This window comes from Patiria miniata, unplaced genomic scaffold (genome assembly GCF_015706575.1).
Source record: "Patiria miniata isolate m_02_andy unplaced genomic scaffold, ASM1570657v1 HiC_scaffold_20, whole genome shotgun sequence".
Taxonomy (NCBI): domain Eukaryota; kingdom Metazoa; phylum Echinodermata; class Asteroidea; order Valvatida; family Asterinidae; genus Patiria; species Patiria miniata.
In genome coordinates this window covers 11,554,769-11,580,266 of record NW_024037059.1, presented here as the reverse complement: position 1 = coordinate 11,580,266, position 25,498 = coordinate 11,554,769, and the positions used below count along the sequence as shown (strand labels likewise).

Below are 25,498 nucleotides of genomic sequence, written 5' to 3'. Positions count from 1 at the left end.
ACGTTATATCAGTTTGCTCAGAAGAAAAAGTAAAACAAATTTTCTGCCATGGGCCTATATTTTATTCATTTGGTTTACTGCTTCGTTATTCTAAGGATAGGCAGGATACCGGTACTTGTGTAACGAGAAACTTCAATGCTCATGAGAAAGTTCGGCTTCTGTACATTGTCGGTTTGCACAGACTTGTTGGAGGGGAGTTGTGTGGAGCAACCTGTTTCTGATATTTGTCGGCATTGAAGAGCATTTTTTTTCGTAGTAAGGTCTGAAACTCCACGGATGATATGACAACAGTAGCTGTCTTGCTGATCTCCGATAAAGGTCGTGACGACAGAGGTGCCGCAGATTTGGTGAATTCTCGCATTGGTGTAGTGAAACTTGTGTTCCTCACCAAAATGCGCTGACTTAGCGAAATCCACCACGGACCACTCTGCGTAGAAAAGTCCCTATACACAGCATCCAAATGTTGTCTTTATACCTCCTCAGTGGGTTCCAGTTTTGGCTGGAATAGGTCAGTGTACTTTTAATCAGGCTACCAAGGTATGGAACTAGCGATGTCACATTATTTTATCCAATGATTTACTAACAGTGCCTTGTAAGGGGCGCAATTTGTGCGTGCGCTGTTGACCCGGTAGCTGATTTCGATGTCCCTGGTGTTGGGTTGGGCATGTGATATAATGTGCCCAGGTACTGGAATTTCTCGATGTTTTTGATGTTCATGTTGTTGATTTGGATAACCTAGGAGGGGTAGAGGGTGTTGGGGTTGATGGTTGTGAAGTTTGATATCATCGTCTCTGTCTTTAAGGTTGATCTGGAGATCGATATTGACGAAAACGTCGTTGAGGAGGGCGTCAGCGGTTTGGAGGTATGGCGTGCAGGTGCAGTGTTGACGAAAAGGATGAAATCATCGGCATATCCGGACCAGGAGAGTTCACATGTCGTCGATGGAGCTTTTAGGCGGTCTTTTCACGTATGTTCATGCCCATGCCTTGGTGCACTACTCAGTTTTTTCCCGCAAGCGTAAGGGACCAAAAGATTCTGAAATCGTACAGACGACAGATGGCGCCATTAATCTGCACCCGTCAATCAGCCGAAAACAATATCACATACCGGGTAATCATCCACAATTTACAGACGACCTAACTCGTGAAAATTACTGAGAACATTAAATATGAATTTTACAATCATGTCATGAGCTGAGATTGTCCAAATGTAAAAATTACTCTAAAAAAAGAGATTTTAAGAGAGATATTTTTTACCCGAAAAAAATTTCTAACCCTGCGTGAATCAATGGAATTTTAAAAATATTTCTCGAGTTTTCTTGGACAAATTAAAGGCAATGTCTTTAATTTAGGCAAAGAATAGATGAAAATAATTTCCGAGTTATTGCGAATAGGACAGTTCAAGACAGAAGTGTACACGTTTTTTCCGCTGACCCATAGGGCAGCGTGATTTTCCACATGGCGCAAGCTGGACTAGTGCTCCATGTGGACGGTCCAACATGGCCTTCTGTGTACGGTGACATCGTTTTTGACGGCGCGCGGTTCGTACATGTAAACGTAAGGACGGAAACTTTAAAAACAATACCCGCCTAAGGAACGTAAACCTAAATAATGAAAGGTTTGCGGAAACGCCATGTGCGAATAATTTCTCAACTAAGAGAATGGTTCTGAAAAGAACCAGAGGTATAAACTCGACGTTCCGGTCAGTTTGCTCTGACCGTCCTCAGGAGGGGCCTAAACTCTAAGGAAGTGAATACTTAAGTACCAAAGGGTGAAGTCAATGAAGTGTGAACGTAAACCTATTCGCAATAACACGTAAATCCTGTAATAATATTTTTAATATCTCATTCAAATGCTGTGATAAGTGGCATGTTTGGGGAAACTGGAGAACACTAAAAAAAACTAAAGTTGGCCCTTTTGCTGATGATTGCATGGAAATGGAAAGCAAACAACGATCTAAAACGACATTTACTTGGTATATCGAATTTTTATCACAAAAATATGGCAAATAAAATTAAAATAAACTCATTTCATTTCATCCGGTTGCATTGTATTTCACACAATAGCAAAATGAACAGGATGTTTTCAGATGAAAAGTGGTGTGTCTTTCCTCTCCGCGGCGCTGCCATTTCGACAGTCACCGGCATTAGCCGAGATTTTGGCGCATGCGCACAAACTAAGTTGAAGGGATGAACATTCTGCAATTTGCTTGGTGGTCCAGATTTGCGGCGTCAGGTTGTAGATCGCGTCAATAGGGGCTGGGTGGATGTACATGAATTTAATACATTTGGAAGGACTATCTTTTCCTTACGATTCTTGAGGCGTTTGAGGCATTCCTCAATTTCCAATTTGGAAGGGGGGTCATGGTTGATATCGGCTAAGATGTTGTATTTTCTTGGAGGAAGGTCGTTAACAACAGCGGATGATCGAGTTCCACTGGGTGGAAGGTGGGTTGGATGGGATTGAAGCGGATCTTGAAGTGGGCAAGAATTTGGTCTGGTTTAGGCAGGTAATGCCAGTCTTGGTTCTAAGTAGAGTCACTTGGAGTTTGGCAGTTGCATCAACTTTTCTATGTTCCGCTGGGTATTGAGTGAGCTTATGAGCTGAGTTTCTGCTTTGAAATGCTCTTTAGTGAGCTGACGGGTTCTAATCAGGATCAGCCTGGACACTTTTTTGCTTTAGATCCCTTGGATTCTCCTGAACGTCTGACTTCGTCTTGCTTTCGAAACAAGTTCTGCAACGTTGGATCGTTTATGTAAATCGATTTGCGATGGGATTTCAAATATAGCAGCGTAGTGGAGACTGGAGGGCATCGACAACGTTCACGTTGAAATCGTCGACAGTGGTGATGTCAAGACGTTGAGCTTCTCCTTGACCAGCTCGCTATAGGCTGCTCTTGTGTCTGGGTCTTTAGCTCATCTAGATCGAGTGTTCGTGTTGGTTTGGAGCGACGTAGACGAAAACGCGCCTGCCAGTTTACTGATGCCTTGCATCAAGAAACACTCTTGAAACTTTGTTTTTAAAGTGTCGTGAAGAAATTCAACGAATTTTTGAAAGTTCGGCCATATAACTGCACCTTTTGCCCTTCATTTGTTTTGTAAGACATGCTTTTATGGGGCATAAGGCAATGGTGCATTGTGGGGATTGTTGAGGTGGTGAACCATCATCTCCCGTCCGGTAAAAGTCGTTTTTGTTCATTTTATGTTAGGCTTGAAAATGAAATGCCAACTGGAGAGAAAATCACAATGTTCCCGAAAAAAATCGTTTAGTAACACTCGTCATAAGATCTTGATTCATTTGCTTTAGGCCTTTGGTCCCTCTTATTAATTGTCTCTGTGTTAACTTCAACACCCTCCGTCAACCCTCTTTAAAAGCACATGATCCGCCACGCACTCGGGTAGGCTTTTATCCCCACACAAATTTTATCTCTCATAAAATATGGCGTGAGAATTTGCCGAAATATGCCTATAATAAAGATTTATCATTCGGACCCATTGCATTATACTCTACTTATTTGCAAAAACCATTGCGTTTCATGTCACAAAAACTAATTGTGTAATTTCGTAATGCTATCTCGTTATTTCGCAATGTATTGGATTATTTCTCCATACTACGTTGCGTAATTTCTCCATATATTGCATTAATTTACAATACTATTGCGTTATTTTGCAATACTACTGCGCTATTTCGCATAAGTATTGCGTTCTTTCCCAAAATTATTGCGTTATTTCGCAAAAATAATTTGTTTCACTTTTAAAACCTTGCACGATCGGACTTCTGTAAAATGAACACAAACAAATAAACACAAACAAAATACAAAGCATTTCAAACTTACAGCCATTCGAGATTGGAGAGTCCGCTAAATGAAGCAGCTGGAATCGACACGAGCGGAAGATTTCTCATCTCACTATCGAATCAAATGGGGAATATAACAAAATTTAAATACACTGCAAAATATATACATTTAGATTGGTGTTAATAGTACTATTGAAGAATTATTTCCTTTCAGTTTTTAATCTTTATCCAAATAAACGGCCTATAAGGCATGAACGTAAATTTGCCATTTCATTTTAATTTAACCATTGGGCAGATTAAGACCATTTTTCAAATAATCACTCGGGTGGGACTCGAACCCACGAGCAGGAGGGCGTGGGTTCGAGTCCCACCGAGTGATTTTTTCCCAACTTTCACTCGGGAGGTTACACTGAGTTTACAGTGTTTATATATCGGTGAAGGGCAAAACCTAATATTGATGTACATTACCACGGCGCAAATATTCTTCCATCTTAATATGAATATTCAAATGCGGTACCCGCTGCTATGTACATCATATTCAAACCAGCCAACCGATCCTCTAAGCCCTGTGGTCGAGTGGTAACACGTTTGCACTAGAAAGCAGGAGGTCGTGGGTTCGAGTCCCACCTAAACGATTTTTGTTATGACTTACATTAACGAGCTTTAAAAAAATTCAGTTTACTTGCATATTCGTTACCGCAGCTATTCATCAACGACAAGTGTGTGATGTTGGATAGAGCTTGCAGCGACTTCATGCCCTTGGATAACTACCAAACACGAAACGAACCTAACAGATGATCTCGAATGATGTCATACAGCCAAAATTACTGTCTCATCAAGCTGAAGTTAGTTATGCGATAGAATATGAGCGTACAAAATATTTCTAATTTACATTTCAAAGACATAACATTGCAACATAATCATCTGAACCCACATTGTGGTGAATGTAACAGTTATTATGATTTGTTTACATATATTCTTTTACTAAAAAAAAATAATAATATTGTCACTTCCCGATTGACGTTATATCAGTTTGCTCAGAAGAAAAAGTAAAACAAATTTTCTGCCATGGGCCTACATTTTATTCATTTGGTTTACTGCTTCGTTATTCTAAGGATTGGCAGGATACTGGTACTTGTGTATCGAGAAACTTCAATGCTCATGAGAAAGTTCGGCTTCTGTACATTGTCGGTTTGCACAGACTTGTTGGAGGGCAGTTGGGGTGGAGCAACCTCGTTTCCGGTATTTGTCGGCATTGAAAAGCAGTTTTTTTTCGTGGTGAGGTCTGAAACTTCACGGATGATATGATAACAGTAGCTGTCTTGCTGATCTTCGATAAAGGTCGTGACGTCAGAGGTGCCGCAGATTTGGTGAATTCTGGCATTGGTGTAGTGAAACTTGTGTTCCTCATCACATTGCATCGACTTGCGAAATCCACCACGGAGCATTCTGCGTAGAAAGTCCCTATACACAGCATCCAAATGTTGCCTTTGCCTCCTCAGTGGGTTCCAGTTTTGGCTGGAATAGGTCAGTGTACTTCTAATCAGGCTACCAAGGAATAAAACTCGCAATGTTACATTTTATCCAATGATTTACTAACAGTTCCTTGTAAGCAGCAAAATTTGTGCGTGCGCAGTCGTCCCGGTAGCTGATTTCGAGGTCGCAGGTGTTGGGTTGGCCATGTAATATTTGTTTGCTTGGGTATCTGCATCTGCTGGATACTGCAACAATCTCCGCTACTGGATATGTAAGCGCGTTGCAGGCGCGTGGTGGCTATAGCTTGACGCTAGCAGGTAATTGAATGTCGATCGGTACTTTTTGATGTCCATGTTGTTGATTTGGATAGGATAGACAGGGAGTGTTGGTGTTGATGGTTGTGAATTTGATATCATCGTCTATGTCTTTGTAAGGTTGATCTTGAGACCGAATTTGATGAAACGTCGTTGAGGAGGGCGGCAACGTTTTTGAGGGCAGGTGCAGTGTTGAGGAAAAGGATTTAATATTCGGCGTATCCGGTATCCGGACCAGGAGAGTTGGATGTCGCCGATGGAGCTTTTAGGCGGTCTTTGATGCATGTTTCCGCAAGGTTGTGGGTGTGCTGGAAAAAAATCGATGGTTTCGTCTTTTGACGCTTCATACACAGACGTTCTCATCACGTAGTCTATGTACAAATAGTACAAGAAGGGGCTCTCCAGCCCCCCTCGCCGTACTCCGCAGTCGTGATTTGCTGCACACGCTTCAAAACAAAGATGCCATCGGTAGTGCTAGGATTGTTTTGGGAAACCGTACTGGTTATCGCAGAGTTGACCCTCCTACTAACCCTGGAGACGTTTTAGGATAATTGCAATAACCATTTCGCACATGGTGCTCCCAATGGCTAGACCCCTGGACCTTCCTGGACCCTTTCCCTTTCCATAAAACTTCCAGATTCGAATTCCCCCAATTAGATTCCAATATTTTCTTGGTCGCCCAGATTTGCGTCATCCGGTCGTAAATCACGTCAATAGGGGCTGGGTTGGTGTAGATGGATTTAAGAAATGCGGGAAGGATATCGTTACTGGCTTTATGGTTCTTGAGACGTTTGATGCATTCCTCAATTTCCATTTTGGAAGGGGGTCATGGTTGAAATCGGCTTCGATTTTGGAAGAAGGTTGTTAGCAAAGGCAGGTGCTCGAGTTCCGTTTGTTGGGAGGTGGGTTGGAGGGGATTGAAGCGATTCTTGACTTTAAATTGGGCAAGAATTTAGTCTGGTAGGCAGGTAGTGCCAGTGTTGGTTCTATGATGTGGTCACTTGTTTGGCAGTTGCGATCAGCTTTTCTATTTTCCGCTGGGTATGGAGTGAGCTTATGAGCCGAGCTTCTGCTTTGAAATACTCATAAGTGAGCTGACGGGTTCTGCTCAGGAGCAGCCTGGACAAAGTTGTTTTAGGTCCCTCTGATTCTCCCGAACGTGTGACGTTGTTCCGTTTTTGAGACAAGTTTTGCAGCAATGGATCGCTTATGTAAAAAAAACGCGCCTGCCGGTTCACTGGTGTTCGAAGCAATGCAACCCAGCAGCTAATCGTGATCAGACGAGAAGTCAAATGAGCGCATCACTCGACAATACGGGCGATTCCCAATAGTGCGCCTCCAAGAGTTTACAACGCGTTGGCCAATCACAATGCGCGAAATCAGTCGACCTTTTCCAAACGCGCATTGGGTCGACAGATTTTGCGCATTGTGATTGGCCAACGCGTTGCAAACTCTTGGAGGCGCACTATTGGGAATCGCCCGTATTGAACACATTTTTGTCTCATCCAGCTATCACATAAGATGTAGTAGAGGACTTTCTTGGTTTCACCGTCATTGCTGTATCAAGTTCAGTAGCGGACCTTATGTTGATCATCCAATAGCGACAGTTTAAAATCCCGGTCGTATTGATCTAGCAAACGATCTCCGTTGTTATTCATAGAATGTCCCGGCCTCAACAGTGGTGTTGTGTCGAAAATAGCAGTGAGATTCGGCCAGTGAGCAAGTCGCGTTGAAGTCACCGCAAATCGTTGGCGGTAGAAGGTGGACTTTGAAATTTCTTCGCCTTTCGTTGGAGCGATCCAACTACTTCTTAACGTTGCAGCCGTGGATGGTGAGTTCAGCTGTCAGAAGACGCGGACTAATGTAGGTGACTTCTCCAACGTCGACATCGAATTGAATAATGAAACCAACCCCAGATTGACGTGTTCTGGCAAAGCATGACCAGTGGACCTCATATTTTCAAGACACCATCATCCCCAGCAGCCTCACCAGTTATGTGACCCTGTTTGAGTGTCGGGACCTCCTGTAAGCCGCACACTGAGATCCTAGCTCTGGCCGTTTGTTTAACAGCTTCCTCAATCCTCCAATCATCACTTCCTGTTCTGATATTGATTGTTCCCAATCGTCACTGGTGGAACTGTGTTGAGCATTTCGATTTATAATGAGTTGGCAGTGAAATCTGAGCATCTGTAGTTTGTACGTGTTCAGTCGTCTTTCATGGGTACAAGGACAGATCCAGTGAGGGGGGGGGCCCAAAAAACGAACCCAATTGTTGTTTTTTTAAGTGACGTCGCAATAAAGGCAGGCACTGCACACAACACCATCTTTTCCTAACAAAAAAAATGGTTCGAGTGGTCAGACATTGCATCAGATCGCACCACACAGCATCATTCAAGAATCAAAAAACAAAAAAATCTAACCCCACGCCGTAATTTTTTGGTACAATTTTTTGGGGACAATTGTTTTTTAGCCCCCCCCCCCCCCAAAAAAATTGTGTTTTGAATCCGCCCTTGAATGGGTATGTCTTTAATGGGTATGTAGTTAATGAAAACAGAATGAAAGGAACATACTCGAGTTATGTTGCACGTTTTGAAAAACAACCGGAGTATATACAAATATCAGGAAAAAGTACAGACCAAAAGAGAAAGAAAAAAACAAACCGGTGAAAGTAAACTGTAAAACAGTGGGCCAGCTTGAAATGTAAACCATTCGGATTTTCTGTTGAATGAGGGAAAATAGGTTTTCGTTAAATTTTTACAAATACGCCCGTCGGTAATTCACTTTCTGTAGTGTAAACTGCTTCCTACCCCTATCAAGATCGATAATGTAAGGACATGGAACCAGTCTACTCACAGGGCGGGTCTTTTTAGCAACAAAAGCAGACGCCCAAAATAGGTACTAGACACTCACAGATATTCGAGACGAGAAAATCCTTTGAATACGCCTGGCTCCAGATGTGAGATATTGCCTTCTTTTAGTTTCCTGTAGACAATCATGAAACGAAAAGATGAAGAAATTACATTGCTGGGTTGGACAGAACTACTATGATAATTGGATTAGATAGGACCTACTGTCCCCTTTCAATGCACATTTTATTAGACTCGTATAATTTGCAAGTGCAATTTATAGCACAAAATGTATAACACAAAAAGCGTTTTACGATACAATCTCATATTAAATTCTTGACATAAGCTTTGAATAAACTTAGTATTCAATCTTAAACCTTTCAGACCAGGATTTTTAAGCTTAATTTATACCTTCACACAGTTTATGTCAATCCGTCAAATTGTGCACGTTGTTTGTTCTTCTAGTCCTCATTCTATATATTGTCTTCCGTTATTGTGTCGTACTTTTTTTTACTAACGTCCTAAAGGGGAAACTAGGTAATGCTTCAAATAAAATCAGTTCTCCTTATTGTTATTATTAATGAGAAACAAAACAATGTCAGAATGAAAACAAATCACCGCAACAGTAAAGTTTATAGGTGCAAAATGTTTTTATAATCAAACAAACTAAGCGTGTTTCTTACAGACATTCTGTACTGTTGTCGATGCTTTGGATGGTTTCAAGATTCCAACCGCGAGAACACTCAACGCACCAATAGTCGCACGTACACTCGGGCGGGCAGCGCTCTGTTACCGCACAAAATTGAAAGAGAATTAACACAATAAGCAATATGAATGTTGTTTGATAGAAGAATCAAAAGTCGAGAATTAGTTTCCACTCGTCGCACAAAGTAAAATTTCCTCAGTGGTAAACCTTTGAATGACTGAAGTATTCTTCTTCTTGTGAGTTGATGATTGATGTGACCTCATATGCACGAACTCTCATTGCACCCAGGATGTAGCCTAAATATGTTATCTACCTGATGTTCTGTCCGGGCTGTTTTGGAGTTTCACCAAGAAGAAAGAATTATTTTAGCTGGCTCTACCCAAAAAATCATTTTGAATGAGACGTCGGACCCACGGTACGTTTTGGCATATTGACTTGAATGACTTCACAAATTAGAATAATTTGCGGCCCAACAATAACCCAGCTCTCGTAGAATGGTACCCGTATCTATCAGTAAAGATGATATAGAGACAGGTAACCAGTCTGCTCGCAAGGCGGATCTGTTTGTGCACAAAACCAATGAAAAAGCCTTTCCTCAAGAGGTTTCAGTTATCAAAAATAAGAAAAAAGGTTTTATCGTCCGAATAAAAGATTCAAGATGACTATACGTTAAGGAAAAAAATTCGAATTTCTTTAAGAGTCCGGACATTATATCTTTAAGATTGTGTTAAAACATGCAATAAGGTCAAATAGTTCCTATAGCGTAAATTGTTGATTTGTTTTAGTCGAAAATGCAAGCATAATAACGAATTAAATAATCCGTTATAACGAATTAGTAATCCGTAATAACGAATTAAATAATCCGTAATAACGAATTAATAATCCGTTATAACGAATTGGTAATCCGTAATAACTAATTAATAATCCGTAATAACGAATTAATAATCCGTAATAACGAATTAAATAATCCGTAATAACGAATTAATATTCCGTAATAACGAATTAATAATCCGTAATAACGAATTGGTAATCCGTAATAACGAATTAAATAATCCGTTATAACGAATTAGTAATCCGTATAACGAATTAAATAATCCGTAATTACTAATTAATAATCCGTTATAACGAATTGGTAATCCGTAATAACTAATTAATAATCAGTAATAACGAATTAATAATCCGTTATAACGAATTAATAATCCGTAATAACGAATTAAATAATCCGTTATAACGAATTAGTAATCCGTAATAACGAATTAAATAATCCGCAACATATATACTTGCAGTGGCGCTAATGGGCTTTCGTAGGATCCAATAAGAGGAAAACTGATAAAATCAGTCTTCGTATCATTGTTCATGATACAAAATTGTGGTATAAACTGCCGATTGTGTTTGGAGCAGGTTGGCGCTTCTCCATATCGCTGGTGTAATTCTTCAATGTATCAGCGAATACCCTACCAATTCTCGGGCCTAGAGAAATGTAGCTGGACTCAGACCTGACTCAAAAGTCTCGTGACTCGGACTACTGGGAACCAAATGATTCGAGACGCAATCGACTCAAGTCACTCGCCTACAACACTGGTGTATTGTATCATACGTAGAATGGACAAGTGAATCGAAAGTTCATTTTCAACGTGCATGTATTTGCCCAAATTATATCCTACTATTCAACAGCGAACACTCTGATATCAACAAACTTCGTGTTTGTACCCCCTCGGTTTCTGATGAAATGAAACGCCCATCAGAGAGGGGCAGACATGTGATAATGCTATTATCGTTTTAATAGGGATGTAATATGAATCCAGAAAGCGTTTACGATGAGACTGGATCTTGATGGGGGGTAAAGTGTATTGTTAAAAGATTAAAGGATATCCTTTGCATTTCGTCGAGTTGGAGCAAATGAAGTGAACTTCTGGGAAATATGTTATAAGCTGAGACGAGTAAGATTCTATCCTTACCATCTAAGTAGGACGGTATCCAACTACTTGATGAAGACTGAGCAGAAGTGACGGCACACAGCATTAAAGCGATGGTAGCCAGCAGGGCAAACGATGAACAACCCCAAGCCATCGTGATGAATCTGAGTCGTCAATAATCACTGAAAGTAAAAGATTTAATTTTCTTTCAAATACGACCTTTTACACTGAACACATCAACTTGGCTGAATAGGGGTGTTGCAAATCAATTGTAAATTAAGCAAGTGAACGCTTAATGACAGTCCATTTATGATCTCACTGGGAGCAAGATTTCTCATGTTCGAATCAGGGGGCGTTCAGACACCGTTTTAAAAACGCTCCGAAACACCAGTTGAAGTCGATTTACTGTAACGTTTGTGCCAAAACGGTGTCGGTGAACGGTTTTAAAGTTACATCGAATCGGGTTCATCTCGCAGCTAAAAAGTAAAAACGCCTCGGAGGGGAAGAGTTTAGCACTAACCCAGAACGGTTTCATCTTCTATAGTACGATGTCTGAACGGTTTTAGCCGAAACGCCTTTTCTTTGGTGCGCTTTGTTGTAAATAAACAACCACATTGACCGAGTTTTCCATCGTGCTCGTGTAAAGGGTGTCAGTGTGCATCTTAGGCCCTGCAGGACCCTAATTCGCCATCGGATCATTTGCATTTATCATAAAAGGAACCTAACCAATTATTACCCAAAAGCTTACTTTGACGTCCCGTACAAGAAATGTAGGTGGTGTTCAACCGATTGGCAAATTGACTGATCGTTGGAACTAAAACAAAACCTCTTTTGACGAAATCGTTTAAGCTTGTTAAATTGTGGCAGGCATTAACAAGCCATCTGAAAGATCGATGCCAAGATGTAAAAGATATCTTTAAGTGAATGGTATCACCCAGCTCTGAGAAAAACTAGTCCTGGTGTAATTCATAGTGGCCGCAGCAAACGTGTAAGACAACCGAGCCATTTATTGCCCTGTTTAGAAGCGTGAGAATATTTGCCTCCGTCTGAATCCTATAAGTTCTGATGCCACTATTTATCCAGAGGGTAGGCCTAACCTGATGCAAATATTTTTCGACAGCTTTTTATCGAAATATCGATGTGATTCAGTGATATGTTTAATAGATAAGTATAGTTACTAACATTTTATTTAAGTAGAGTTACCACCAAAAAAACACGAACTTGTCAATACAAAAAAATCGAAGGAGTGAAGACACCTTTTTTATTTTTTAAAGGAAATTAATCAAAGCGTTGCGTATCTCCCTCGCAAACTAAATCAGCTACACATACCTTTTAGTTTTAATGTACGATGTAGAAATAGCACACAATACTAGGTACTTAATCAACATCTTGCGCCCCCCCCCCCGAAAATTTGGTTCTGGATCCGCCCTTGCCGTTAGTCCGGAGGTTCAATAGTCCGAAGGTTCGATAGTCCAAAGGTTCGATAGTCCGAATAGACAGTAGTCCTTGCGTGCTTTTCGGCATGAGCCTTCGACCTGTTGAGTCTTTTATTCATTTGAAACTTATGCCAAATTCCGACTATTGAACTTTCGGACGAATGAACATTCGACCATTCATTAAAAAGGGACACTCGTGCAAAAACATGGCGCTTATGGCATACAGTACTATACAGTACAATACTCTCAAGTTACTCTCCCCATACAGTACCACAGTACTCTAAAGTTGGCATTACTATAGCTGACAACAAGTGTACACAGGCTGCTTTCGGGGAACATAATCAAGAATTCTGTTTAACGAACTGTTTTCCTTACATATTCAACGCGTGGGCTCTGAATGTTTCGTCCAAAACACCACCCGCTTCACTTTAACAATAAGACTATCAGCAACGTACACGTCGAGGTGAGCACGCATTTTGATGCAATTAAGTTTGATGCAAGTTTGTTTCTTATGCATCGATCATGAAACGGGCAAGAGCTGTATCAAAATTCCGTTTAATTTCGATAACACTGGATGAGCTTCACGTTAACCATCCATTTCAGATTTCAGTTCTTTTTTTTAGGGGGGGGATGTTAAGGGTAACTGTTTCCATGGAAAAGAAAATACAACCAAGTAACCCGAGACAAAAACGTCATGAGAGCGAAATATAAACAGGGGAAAAAAAGAATTGACGTAACAACCGAAAATCGGATGTATGACTCCCAGTGATTGTCTTCAGTGGCGAATTTGGGTCCACATTTGGGTTTAAGTTGCACACTGCAGTTTGTTTCACACTTGCACTCATAATTAATCTCGGTCTAGGTACCTACCAAATAACAACCAAATTGGACATGCAGTTCTGTAGATATGGACATATGAAAATACACATTTAATGTAACGTTACATGACTTGTGATGACGTTATCACGTCACTCAATTTTTACCTATAACATATCCCGATATAGGTACATAAAATCAAGCTACAACCAAATCGGAACTATTGTTCTTTAGCTGTAGGCCTTAGACATGTGATGACGTCAACATGATCTCACTTCAATTTTCACACGGCACACGATGCAACGTTATCGCAACGAAAATCGTCAGAGACCATCTGTGGGTGGTAGTATACGTGTGTGCCAAGTCTAAAGTCAATCAGATTGACGAAAGGGCCAAAGTGTATTGGTGGAAGAAAAACGTGTACAAACCCTACTGAGAGGAGTCTGCAAAAGAAGGCGGGGAATGGGGAGGAAAAAAATATTAATGAAAACAAGAGCTGTTTACTCCACTCACGAAAATCCCCCTGAGGTATTGATTACGCAAAAAAAGTTTGTTTTTGGCACATTGTTAGAGCCTATAAGAATGAAGTTTGACTTTATAATTGAACATCGCGCAGGGCAGACACACGGCAATGCTGACGCCCTCTCGAGATCTCCAGGGTGCCGTGCTACCCCGACGATTGTGACAAGTACGGCGCTGAAAGTGAGCAGTGGTCTCATTTCAATAAAGTCGACAACGTTAATCCATCTACCAGAAGCATCAACACTAACTCTGCTGAAGCTCAATCCCCTCAGAACATGATCACTAAGTGCCACACCCGTGCAGTGACGTCACCTCCGAAATAATCAAGCCCGTATCATTCGTGACAGTTCTCATACTGATGGTAACAGTGGTATAGCACTCCTACTTGGTGGTGTGCGCAGCCTAGTTGGGCGTATTTGGCGCTCGTGCATTGAAGTTCAGCGTCGGCAGTAGGGACAGAATTCCGATCTGCTGTTTTGCAAACACAGACTCGCCCACTAGAGAAACTCCCGGACACTTGTCCGCCGCCATTTGGGTCATGCGACCAAAACGTGCGAAAAACTCCACTGACTCAGTAAGAAAGGAAAGAACTGCGACTCGCCCTCTGTTCCCGGCAAGAATGCAGTACCGGTGTAAGTACCGGATTGCAAAGTGCAGAACAATCTAATCTGACTGAAAAGCCGGATGACAGAGACAGAGATTTTCCAGGCGATCGTGCCACCATGGTCACTAACACCGTTTCAAGTGACGGACATACCGCATCGTGGGTCAACGTTTATGTACCACGGAGAAAATTGCTGCGATGCAAAGAGCAGACTCAGAACTGAAAGTTGTACTTGAGTGGTTGGGTCAATCACCCCAACGTCCCTGTAGAGACACAGTGGCTCGTCAAAGACCTTGCAGAACGGAATACTATATGAACGGCGGTAACTTCCGACAGAACAAAGTCATATCTTCAGCTCGTAGTCCTCGACTAGCTGAAAAATACTGTGTTACAACTTACGAGCTACCCATAATGCCGTAACATCTGCTCATCTTGGTGTCAAACAAGACAATCAGAAAGACAAAACGCCAGCTCTACTGGTATAAGCTAAAGGAGTCCGTCCGTGAGTGGATCTGAAAGTGAAGCAAGTGTGGTGCCCGCAAAAGACCACACCAAACTCCCCCGAGCCTTGAGGACTTATGTCTCTAAGGACTCTGCCCAAAACCGAACAAGCGAAGTGTGCGTTCTTTCAGCAAAACGAAGACAATTCACACACATCCCTATGTGATTTGTTTTCGCTTTGCTTAAACAACATTTACCTTTGTGTGATCCGTTTAAAACGGTGGCTGTGTTTAAAATTCCGTAACTTGAACGTCACATGAGTGATTTCAATTACTCTTGTACTTCTATCGTGTCCTACTCAAATTGTTCTCGACCAATGTTGAGCACAGACCTGTGTCGTGATGGTGTTGTTGGCTAAATCTTTGGAGGTACAAGGCTCTGACAACAGCGGACATCTCATGAGATGGTCCATTGTGTGAGATTCTGTTTCACAGTCGCATGTCGTTGGACCTGTAGTGTATCCCCACTTATTGAGTGATTCCCTACATCGGCCAACTCTGGTGCGAAGGCGGTTGAGTGCCTTCTAAATAGGCCAGTTATTCTCGGCACCTCGAGGGAGACTTTCAGCAGCAGGGATTTTCATGTCCAATTGTTGTGTGAGGTTGGCGAGATTTCCATTCCACGTTTTGAGGCGTGCCTCTGCTGTAGAGGTATGAAGGGGTTCTACAGTTGACTGAAAACTGTTGCGTGACTCGAGTCGGCTCGGTGGGGGTATATGCCTGTTATAGTGAGTTTATGTCATCCATGACTTGCTTCTGTCGTTCGGCTCCACTGGCCACTGCCATCAAGACATTTGGTGGTGAGATGCCAGAGAGTATGTACAGGCTCTCAGAGTTTGTAGGCTTAAGACAGCCTGTTATACATCTACAACTTGCGTTTAAAGCGGAATCTAGCTTCTTGACATGTGTAGATCGTTCCCACACTGGACAAGCATACTCTGTTGTTGAAAAGCAGAGGGCAAGTGCTGTGGGTCGCAGTGTAGTAGGGCATGCTCCCCATCTGGAGCTGGCGAGTTTGCTGAGAATGTTGTTGCGGGTGCTGATTTTCGTTGTGGTTTGCTCAACGTGGGCCTTATAGGTTAGGCTTCTGTCCAATGTTAATCCAAGGTAAACTGGATTAGTTGTGTGCTGTAGCTTTGCACTAGTCCTTGTGGCTTTGAGTCGTCTGTTTGCTTCTTTGTTCTTAAGATGGACTCAAGCAGACACTTGTGTTTTTGATGGATTTGCTCAAGCATGTTCTCTTCGTAGTAGCAACATAGTGCAGAGAGGGCATTGGTAAGGACGTTCTCCACCTCTTTGAAGTCTTACTTTGAGTGGTAACGCACTGGTCGTCTGCATAGATGACGCGCCTGGTATGGCCATATCTCGGTTGGTCGTTGGTGTAGATATTTATACTAGGCCGTTCTTTTGTCTCCCCCATCTATTGCGTTTTCCTTCAAGTTCAACAAAGAAGCGTCGGTTAGAAAGCATTGCTTCTATGAGATCTGTGAGATGGACATCTTTGGTAATATCGAGTATTTTACATAGGAGGAGTCTGTGATTTACAGTGGCGTAGGCAGCTGATAGGTCTACAAAAACTGATCCGGTTATCATTCCTTGCTCAAAGCCATCTTCTATGTGTTGCGTAAGGCTGAGGAGTTGACTAGTTGTGGACTTCCCTAGTCAGAAGCCTGCCTGTTCAGGGATAAGTTGTTCATCTATATGTGGAGCGATTCAGTTCAGGATGAGTCTTTCAAAAAGCTTGTAGGGGTGGCACAGGAGAGAGATTGGCCGGAAGCTTTTTGGGTCGGATGGGTCTTTGCCTGGTTTCAGAAGCGCCATTACGTGTGCTTTCCGCCAAATTTTGGGGATTTTCAGGCCTTCCATACAATTGTTTAATAGTTGCAGGAGCTTTAGTTCCAAAATGCTTGATTTGTTTTGTGGCAGTGTTGTCCAATCCAATAGCCTTCCCTGGTTAGAGGCTGGATATGCCAGTTTCAAGTTTGACATTGAGAAAGGTTTCGTGATGGGTTATCCTTGTATTTTGTCCTATCGGGTTTTGGTTTGGGTTTACTCTTTGCTTTAGGTGCCTTGCCATTGAGAAGTAGTTGATGTGCAACTTGGTTGGCTGTTAAGTTGTGATGTTGGTTAGGCTTCTTTGGGTCGTTGCCTAGCTTTTTGACGAGTGCCCAGGCTTTCTTACTGTTCTTAGACATGTCTGTGGTTTCAATGAGAGAAATTCAACATTGCCGCCGTTCATCGGAGATGTTGGCAATTTAGCTCTTCGTCTCTTGCAGTAGTTTCCTCCGCAATGGGGTCTCTTTCAAACATGGCGGTGTATTCCTCATAGAGCTTGGCGCTATGTCTGTTAAACCTGGGATGTGGTACGGCAGCCTTTTGTACTAAAGAAAGCTTATGAATCGGGCTCTCATATCCTAGATTTTGAAAATGCTACATGCAGAACTTCACAAAAAACAATGGTCCCGACATTTGGGTTTCGGGGTTTTTTTTGTACTCACCCTGTAGTTTTGCGAAATAACGCAATAGTTTTGCAAAACACTACAAAAGTTTATTATGCAATACCTACCATTGCAAAAAAAAATTCAATAAAATTTATTGCAAAATAACGTAATAGTATTGAGAAATAACGCAACCGTATTGCAAAATAAAGCGAAAAAATAATGCGGAACCTGCCCTGGCGTACCTTGTCAAGGCGTCACAAAATCGTGTTGCTTTCGCGCCGATAGTATTGTGCACAGTATTGTGAACTAACCCCAGTAGTATTGCAAAATAACGCAAAAGTTTTGCAAACCATTGCAAAAAGTTAATTATGCAATACGTACCATTGCAAAGAAATGCAATAACATTTATTGCGAAATAACGTAATAGTATGGAGAAATAAAGCGTTCGCTGCGAAACTTGCCCTGGCATCACTTGCCCTGGCGTCACAAATTCGCGTTCGCTTTCGCGCCAAGCCTTTAAAGACCTGTTCATACTTCATGCAAATGCGAATGCGAAGCGAATTTGACGTCATGAAACATTCGCTGCGATATTCGCCCGATTTGAAATCTGTTCAACTTTTGCGAATTCGCAGCGCGAATACTTGCCATGACGTCACAAATTCGCGTTTGCTTTCGCTTTCGCGCCGAGTATGAACCGGGCTTTAATGTAATAGCATTGCAATAAAACGATAGTATTGTGTAATAACGCAATAGTATTGCGAAATACTGCACTCTGAGGATTGAAAAACTATTGCGTTACTTCACAATATTATATTACGTTATTTCGCCAATTTATTTTATTATTTTTGCAAAACTATACTAGGGGTTATTTCGCTTTTAAAACCAGGCACGAACTGGCTTCCGTTTTTGTTTACCAAAGAAAACTAATACTATAATAATAGAAAACATGATGAGTTCAACCTACAGCACCAGGGTTAAAGCCCCTGCTTCAAATCTGCCCTCTCACGGAACTATTGACACTCTGTCTTATGACGACGGCGTCCGAAACCCTCTTGGGAGGGCATCGTCTGATAAAAATAATCTCCGGAAGGGTCTTGCTCGAGGAAAACCATCCTTTTTGGTCAGCTTAATTGTCAAAGTCTCTCTTCGCTTTCATCAAGAGAGGAACTTAATAAGCACATATGTGACTACAACCTATATGTTACCTGCATCCAAGAGCACCGTCAAGTGCATCAACCAGAAGACCCTGATATCCGAATCTCTAGTTTAGGATCATCAACCATCTTCACCTCTTCTGCAACTCGGAATCGACAAGGTGCAGCCGTTGGTGGTGTAGCAATAACTGTTCAAACATCACTGCTCCCGCTGCTGACTTCTATCTCTAAGATCAACGACAGAATTATGCTCGCCATCTTCAAAGGCAATCCCAAGACATACGTTGTCTCCTGTTACTCTCCCACTAACACCAGTGATGAGGCGTCTATTACTGGGTTCTACGAATTTCTCAATGACACCATTGCCTCCATTCCCCTACATGCCCTCCTTGTCATCGGAGGGGACTTCAACGCTCATGTTGCAAGGCAGTTCTCCTACCACTCTACTACCAACCGTAATGGTCAGCTCCTCAGTGACTTTGTCAATTGTAACAACCTTCTGATTACCAACACACTATTTCAGAAGTCCTCCAAAAAGCTCTGGACTCACCGTTCACCTAACAAGTACCTGTCACAGATTGACTTCATCCTGTGCCGTAAACGTTGGAGAAACAGCATCCTAGATTCTCTAGCGTATTCAACATCTGACCCAACTGGCTCCGACCATCGTATAGTCTGTGCTAAGATAAGGCTTAGTCTTCGTTCCTGTTATGGAGTGGCATTACGCGGCCACCGTATCCATATTCTATGATGTTATTACGGGCTGTTAATAAACGTCTCTCAGTGAATGCTACACTTGAGTCCTGCCGTCGTTAGAACATGGTGTCAGAAATTAGCTGAATCCAGCGCCTTTACCGCAAAGAACCGGCAAAATCTTCGGCAATCTTGGTGAACGGATCACAAGGCATCCATCGGCAGCACAGACTGATCCTGTCACACATGGTAGGCTGTGCAAGAGAACGATAAACTGTACAATTTTCACGCGGAGTTCCCGCCATTGAACACGTGCGTATTACACTGTGAACGATAGACTGTACATGTACGTATACATTGCACGTTGAGTTCACGCCATTGTCGTCAACGTGCGTTTCGCTGTAAACTACGGAGGCCTGTAACGGACACATCGCGGTGTACATTACGCACGCACTGCATATTAACCATGGCGCACTCGCTCATTCCCCCACCGGCGAAAATGGACATGAAAGGAGACCAGGTTTTCAACTGGCAATTTTTCAAGGCAAGTTGGCAGAACTATCTAGTGGCCACAGAACTGGATAATAAAGATACTTCCATCCATGTGGCTACATTACTCACAGTTATGGGGAAGGAGTGCTATGAAGTGTACGAAAATCTGCCACTAACAGAGGAACAGAGAAAGTCACCACAGCAAATCCTAACCAGCCTTGGAGCTCATTTTGACCCTAAACGCAATGTGGTGTACAAACGATTCATGTTTAACTCCTGTAAGCAAGAGCCCAAAGAGAACATTGACACTTTCTTGAACAGGCTGAGAAAGTTGGCAACCACATGCAATTATGGAGCGCTTCTCGATGAAATGCTCCGAGACAGGCTGGTCATAGGAGTAGTAGGCAACAGCATCCGTGCTCGTCTGCTGCGTGAGTCGTCACTGACATTGCAGAAAGCCATAGACATGTGCCGCAGCAGTGAACAGGCAGCGATCCACCTTCAGCAGATGGATCCGGTAGAGGCAGAGACAGCACACTTTGTGAAAAACAAGCAGCGGACACAGAAATCTGGAAAAGCCAGCAAGCCTCCGAACATAAATTGCAAATACTGTGGCAAATCACACAGCAAAGGCAAGTGCCCAGCCTACGGGACAACTTGCTCTAAGTGCCAAAAACGCAACCACTATGCGCAGGTTTGCCAGTCATCGGGCAAAGACCGCACCAAACGTCAGCCACAGAAATCCACACAGAAGCTCCACCAAATGGATGGAGACGAAAGTGGCAGCGACGAAAGCATCTATACAGTGCAGTCAAAGCCCAAGCAGCAATACTCTGTTGAGCTAGCAGTGGAGACGCCCACAAGGGATCTGACAAAGACCATCAGATTTCAGCTAGACTCTGGTGCAACTTGCAGCACCATGAAGCTGACAGACTACAAGCAGCTCAGTGACACGCCTCCGGTGCCACCAAAGACTAAACTGAAACTGTACAATGGCACAATAATTCATCCTGTTGGAGCTGCCAGCTTGAGATGCCAGATCAAAGGGGTCACCAGGAAAATCCACTTCGAGATCGTGGAGGATGCCCCCTCATCTCTGCTGTCAGGTAAAGCAGCAGAAGCACTGGGACTAATGCAGTTCGCACAGGAGTGCTTAGTGCATGCAGTGACAGAGTCACCGACTCAAACCAAGCAACAGGTCCTCAGTGAGTACAAAGACGTATTCACTGGCCTTGGTCGGCTACCAGGTCACTACCACATAGACATTGATCACAGTGTCACTCCAACGCAGAACACCAGGCGCAGAGTACCCATCCCGGTGCGGGCAGAGCTGAAACGAAAGCTAGACAGCATGACAGCCCAAGGCACCATTGCCCGGGTGACTGAGCCTACCAAGTGGATTCACAACATGGTAGTCGTCAGAAAGCCAAACAAAATCAGGGTATGCTTGGATCCACACGGCCTGAACTAGGCCATTAAGCGCAACCATTACCCCATTCCCACCGTAGACGAAGTAGCCCCGAGACTGAAGAACGCCAAGCTCTTCTCGGTGGTAGATGCCAAGGACGGTTTTCTTCAAGTCGTCCTTGATGAGCCCTCCAGTTATCTGACAACATTTTGGACGCCTTACGGGCGTTACCGCTGGTTGAGGATGCCCTTTGGTATCTCATCAGCACCGGAAGAATTCCAGCGCAGGCTCCATAAGTGCCTGGAAGGCCTGGAAAACATCGCAGTGATTGCAGATGACATCCTCGTCTACGGCTCAGGAGAAACGCAGGCTGAAGCAGAAGCCTCACACGACGCTGCATTCACCGCTCTTCTCTCGAGATGCAGAGAGCGGAATCTGAAGCTGAACGCAGCCAAGCTACGGTACAAGCTACCCAGTGTCACATACATGGGACACGTCTTCAGCTCAGACGGACTATCTCCAGACCCGGAGAAAATCAAGGCCATACTCGACATGCCTCGCCCTACAGACGTCCAGGGAGTGCTGAGACTCATCGGAGTGGTAACCTATCTGGCTAAATTCTTGCCAGAACTGAGCACAGTATGCGAGCCACTCAGACGTCTCACCGACAAGGACGTCATATTTGATTGGTTGACACATCATGACGAGGTCCTGGACAAGATCAAGAAGCTCATCACTAAAGCACCAGTACTGAGCTACTATGATGTCAACCAAGACATCGCGATCGAGTGTGATAGCTCCGAGGTTGGGCTAGGAGCCGTCATCACACAAAATGGCCGCCCAGTCGCGTACGCCTCACGAGCACTTTCTGCCACAGAACGCAACTATGCTCAAATAGAAAACGAGTGTTTGGCAATCGTATTCGCCACACAGCGCTTTGAGCAATACATCCTAGGCCGCGACAAAGTGCTCGTACTCACCGACCACAAACCTCTGATGAACATCTTCAGAAAGCCAATCTTGGTGAGCCTACAGAAGTACTCACTACACGTAGAGTACAAGCAGGGTTTGCGAATGTACTTGAGCGATACACTGTCGCGAGCATTGTTGCCAACACGACAAGTCACAGATCAGACACCAGACTCTCTGATCTTCTCCTTCACTCAGGAGCAGAAGCTCAACATGGAGTTGGAGAACATGGAACCAACCATCTTCGTCACAGACGAGCGTCTGCAGAGAGTCAAAAAGGCAACGCTCACTGACCAAACCCTACAAACGCTGATGCAGGTAATCCAAGCAGGCTGGCCAGGGGACAAGGCTCAAGTTCCCTTGTGTATCAGGGAATACTAGCCATACAGAGATGAGCTGTCAACACAAAATGGGCTCATCTTTCGCGGAACGCGTATTGTAATCCCAACAGCTCTCCGTGCAGACATGACAGCAAGGGCACATGCATCTCACATGGGCGTGCAGTACACCACCAACACTGCACGAGACATAATGTACTGGCCACGTATGCACACAGAACTGGTGGAGGCAGTCCAACGCTGCGCAATCTGCCAGGAGTCACAACCAGCTCTCCCCAAGGAACCCCTCATGACACACCCAGTACCCAAGAAACCCTGGCAACTAGTCGCGAGTGACTGTTTTGAGGTCAATGGACAAAACTACTGCGTACTAGTAGACCTCTACTCAGACTACATTGACTTGCGCGCCCTGGAAGACATGACTTCCGAATCGCTAATCAAGGAACTGAAGCCAGTGTTTGCCACCCACGGCATTCCTCACACCTTGATCACAGACAACGGATCAAACTACGTGTCACGCGAGTTCACTCAGTTCGCGAATGACTGGGACTTTGAACACACTACCTCAAGCCCCTACCACTCCAAATCCAACGGAAAAGCAGAGTCCGCGGTCAAAATCGCCAAGGGACTTGTGACCAAAGCTGCCAAAGACAAAAGTGACGTGTGGAAGGCTATCCTTGAATGGAGGAACACCACTACTCCGGGAATGTCCAGCTCTCCGGCACAGCGCTTAATGTCTCGACGAACGCGCTCATTCCTCCCTTGCAAGAGCTCACTGTACAAGCCCCAGGTTGTAGAGGCCGTCACCGAGCAAGTCGTGACCAAAAGACAGACAGCTAAACTGTATCACGACCGCACTGCCAAAAGCCTCCCTGATCTGGTTGTCGGACAGCCAGTTCGCGCCAAAACTCGACCCAAGGTTGAAGGCTCCCCATGGACCCCGGGAGTGATAAAAGCTAAAGTTGCGCCACGCAGCTACATCGTAGAAGTCGGTAGCAAATGCTACAGACGCAACCGCGTTCACCTCAGAGACAGTCGGGAAAACGCTAAACAACCTACAACACCAGTCACATGCGTGAGTGAACCTCAGCTCATGCAGCAACCAGTCGCTAAGGCACAAGATGTGCCTTCCGCTCCGACAGACAAACCTCCAGGACTGAACACCAACGCTACCATCACCAGATCCGGTCGCATTTCCAGACCACCAAAGAGACTTATCGAGTCATAAATCTGACTTTGGGACACTCACCCACAAAGCCTTAGGGCCATAGGCCAACACTTAGTTTAGATAGACTACGCTTGCATGCAGTTTATTGGTTAAAGTTGCTTTTACTAAAGTTGTTCTTAAACTAACCTTATTACTAAGTAGTGTTAAAGGTTTAGAGCTGTTCCAAATACGTTCTAGTGTTAAAGCGTTCATAATGTTTGCTGAGTTATTCACAAAAGTTTAGCGTTCGTGATCACCACTGTAACAGACCACAGTTTACACTCAGTCTCAAGTGAAAGTTCAGCAACAACAAAAGACTGTTCCTTATCTTAAGGAAAGGGGATGTTATGGAGTGGCATTACGCGGCCACCGTATCCATATTCTATGATGTTATTGCGGGCTGTTAATAAACGTCTCTCAGTGAATGCTACACTTGAGTCCTGCCGTCTTTAGAACAGTTCCACAAAACCTACTGCCCGTCCTAGACTGTACTGGTCTGCAAGGCTTCAGATAGAGAACTTGCATCTTCTATTGAGGACCGTATCACCCATGAGTGGTCCTCATTGTGCCCTGACGACCAATCTTATGGCTCCTTCGTCAAAGTGTGTGAGAGTGTTGGGAAGTCTCTCCTTCCATCACAAACCAAACGACCACCTAGCATTGCATCATCGACACCAGTCAATGTAGCTCGAAGAAAGGTACTCACCTCCTTACCAACCAATCTTCCTGCTGCTCAATCCAACCTCAGTAGTGTGTATGACGAGCAAGAAGACCTCAGAGTCAACAACATCCTCAGTGCTTTTGACGAGTGGGAATCGATCAACTCCATCCAAAATGCCTGGAAACTGGTAAAACAGCTCTCTGGTAAACGTCCAAACACCGTTTTCATTCAAGGTGATGATCGACTTGCCTCTTGGAAATCCCATTTTGAGAAGCTTCTCAGCTCTGATAATGCCTCCAATGACCCAGTCTCCATTGATCCCGTCTTTGATCCAAACCCTAACATCCCAGCTGGCAAATTCTCCCAAGCCGAGGTCAACATAGCCATTAAACAAATGAAGCTTGGCAAGGCTCCTGGTCTAGACAACATGCCTATTGAAGTTTGGAGGCTTCCTAAACTTAAGAAATATCTCACAAGGTTCTGCAATGCAACCCTTGAAGGCAACCGCCCTCCAGAATGGGGCTTTTCTGGCATCGTCCCAGTTCCAAAGAAAGGGGACCTCACCATCCCAGACAACTACCGGGGAATCAGCCTCTCTCAAACTGCTGCCAAGGTATACAATCGACTACTTCTGAATCGCATTCGTCCGGAAGTTGAGAAGATACTCCGTCCCAATCAAAGTGGCTTTCGGCCTCTACGTTCAACCTCATCTCAAATCCTTGCCCTCAGGCGCCTTATTGAGGAAATTCGTAACCACCAGAAGGAAGCTGCCATCATTTTTATCGATTTCTGTAAAGCATTTGACTCTGTTGACAGACCAACAATGTTTAAGATCCTGCATGCTTACGGTATCCCGGAGGAGACCACTAATGCCATCAAAAAGTGTTGTTGTTCTCACTCCCGAAGGTGAATCAGATTCGTTCTCCGTCAACACTGGAGTTCTTCAAGGTGATCCTCTCGCCCCGTACCTATTCATCATAGTTCTGGATTATGCCCTGCGGACAGCATTAAGTGTAACCGATGGTCTCACCCTCTCACGCCGTAGGAGTAGTAGACACCCTGCCCAATATCTATCCGACCTAGATTATGCAGATGACATTAGTCTGCTTGCAGACACCCTCCTTGATGCCGAATCTCTCCTCCATAAAGTAGGAGCTTGCTGCAAGTCCGTTGGTCTCTCTCTTAACGCAAAGAAGACTAAGGAC

At 43.7% G+C, this 25,498-nt stretch overlaps 3 protein-coding genes across 3 annotated transcripts; all 3 read left to right on the top strand.

Moving 5' to 3' along the window:
- The first annotated feature begins 281 nt into the window (after nt 1–281).
- Nucleotides 282–19,276, top strand: LOC119727800 (craniofacial development protein 2-like). Its single transcript, XM_038199866.1, has 4 exons — nt 282–347; nt 803–862; nt 16,371–16,434; nt 18,588–19,276. Exons 1-4 carry the CDS (start codon nt 282–284, stop codon nt 19,274–19,276), a joined length of 879 nt encoding a protein of 292 aa, XP_038055794.1.
- A 408-nt stretch (nt 19,277–19,684) lies between these two features.
- On the top strand, nt 19,685–21,181 carry LOC119727799. Its single transcript, XM_038199865.1, has one exon. The coding sequence runs from the start codon at nt 19,685–19,687 to the stop codon at nt 21,179–21,181; it is 1,497 nt and encodes a 498-aa protein (XP_038055793.1).
- Nucleotides 21,182–22,552: 1,371 nt separating this feature from the next.
- On the top strand, nt 22,553–23,653 carry LOC119727798 (uncharacterized protein K02A2.6-like). Its single transcript, XM_038199864.1, has one exon. It carries the CDS (start codon nt 22,553–22,555, stop codon nt 23,651–23,653), a length of 1,101 nt encoding a protein of 366 aa, XP_038055792.1.
- The last annotated feature ends 1,845 nt before the right edge of the window (nt 23,654–25,498 follow it).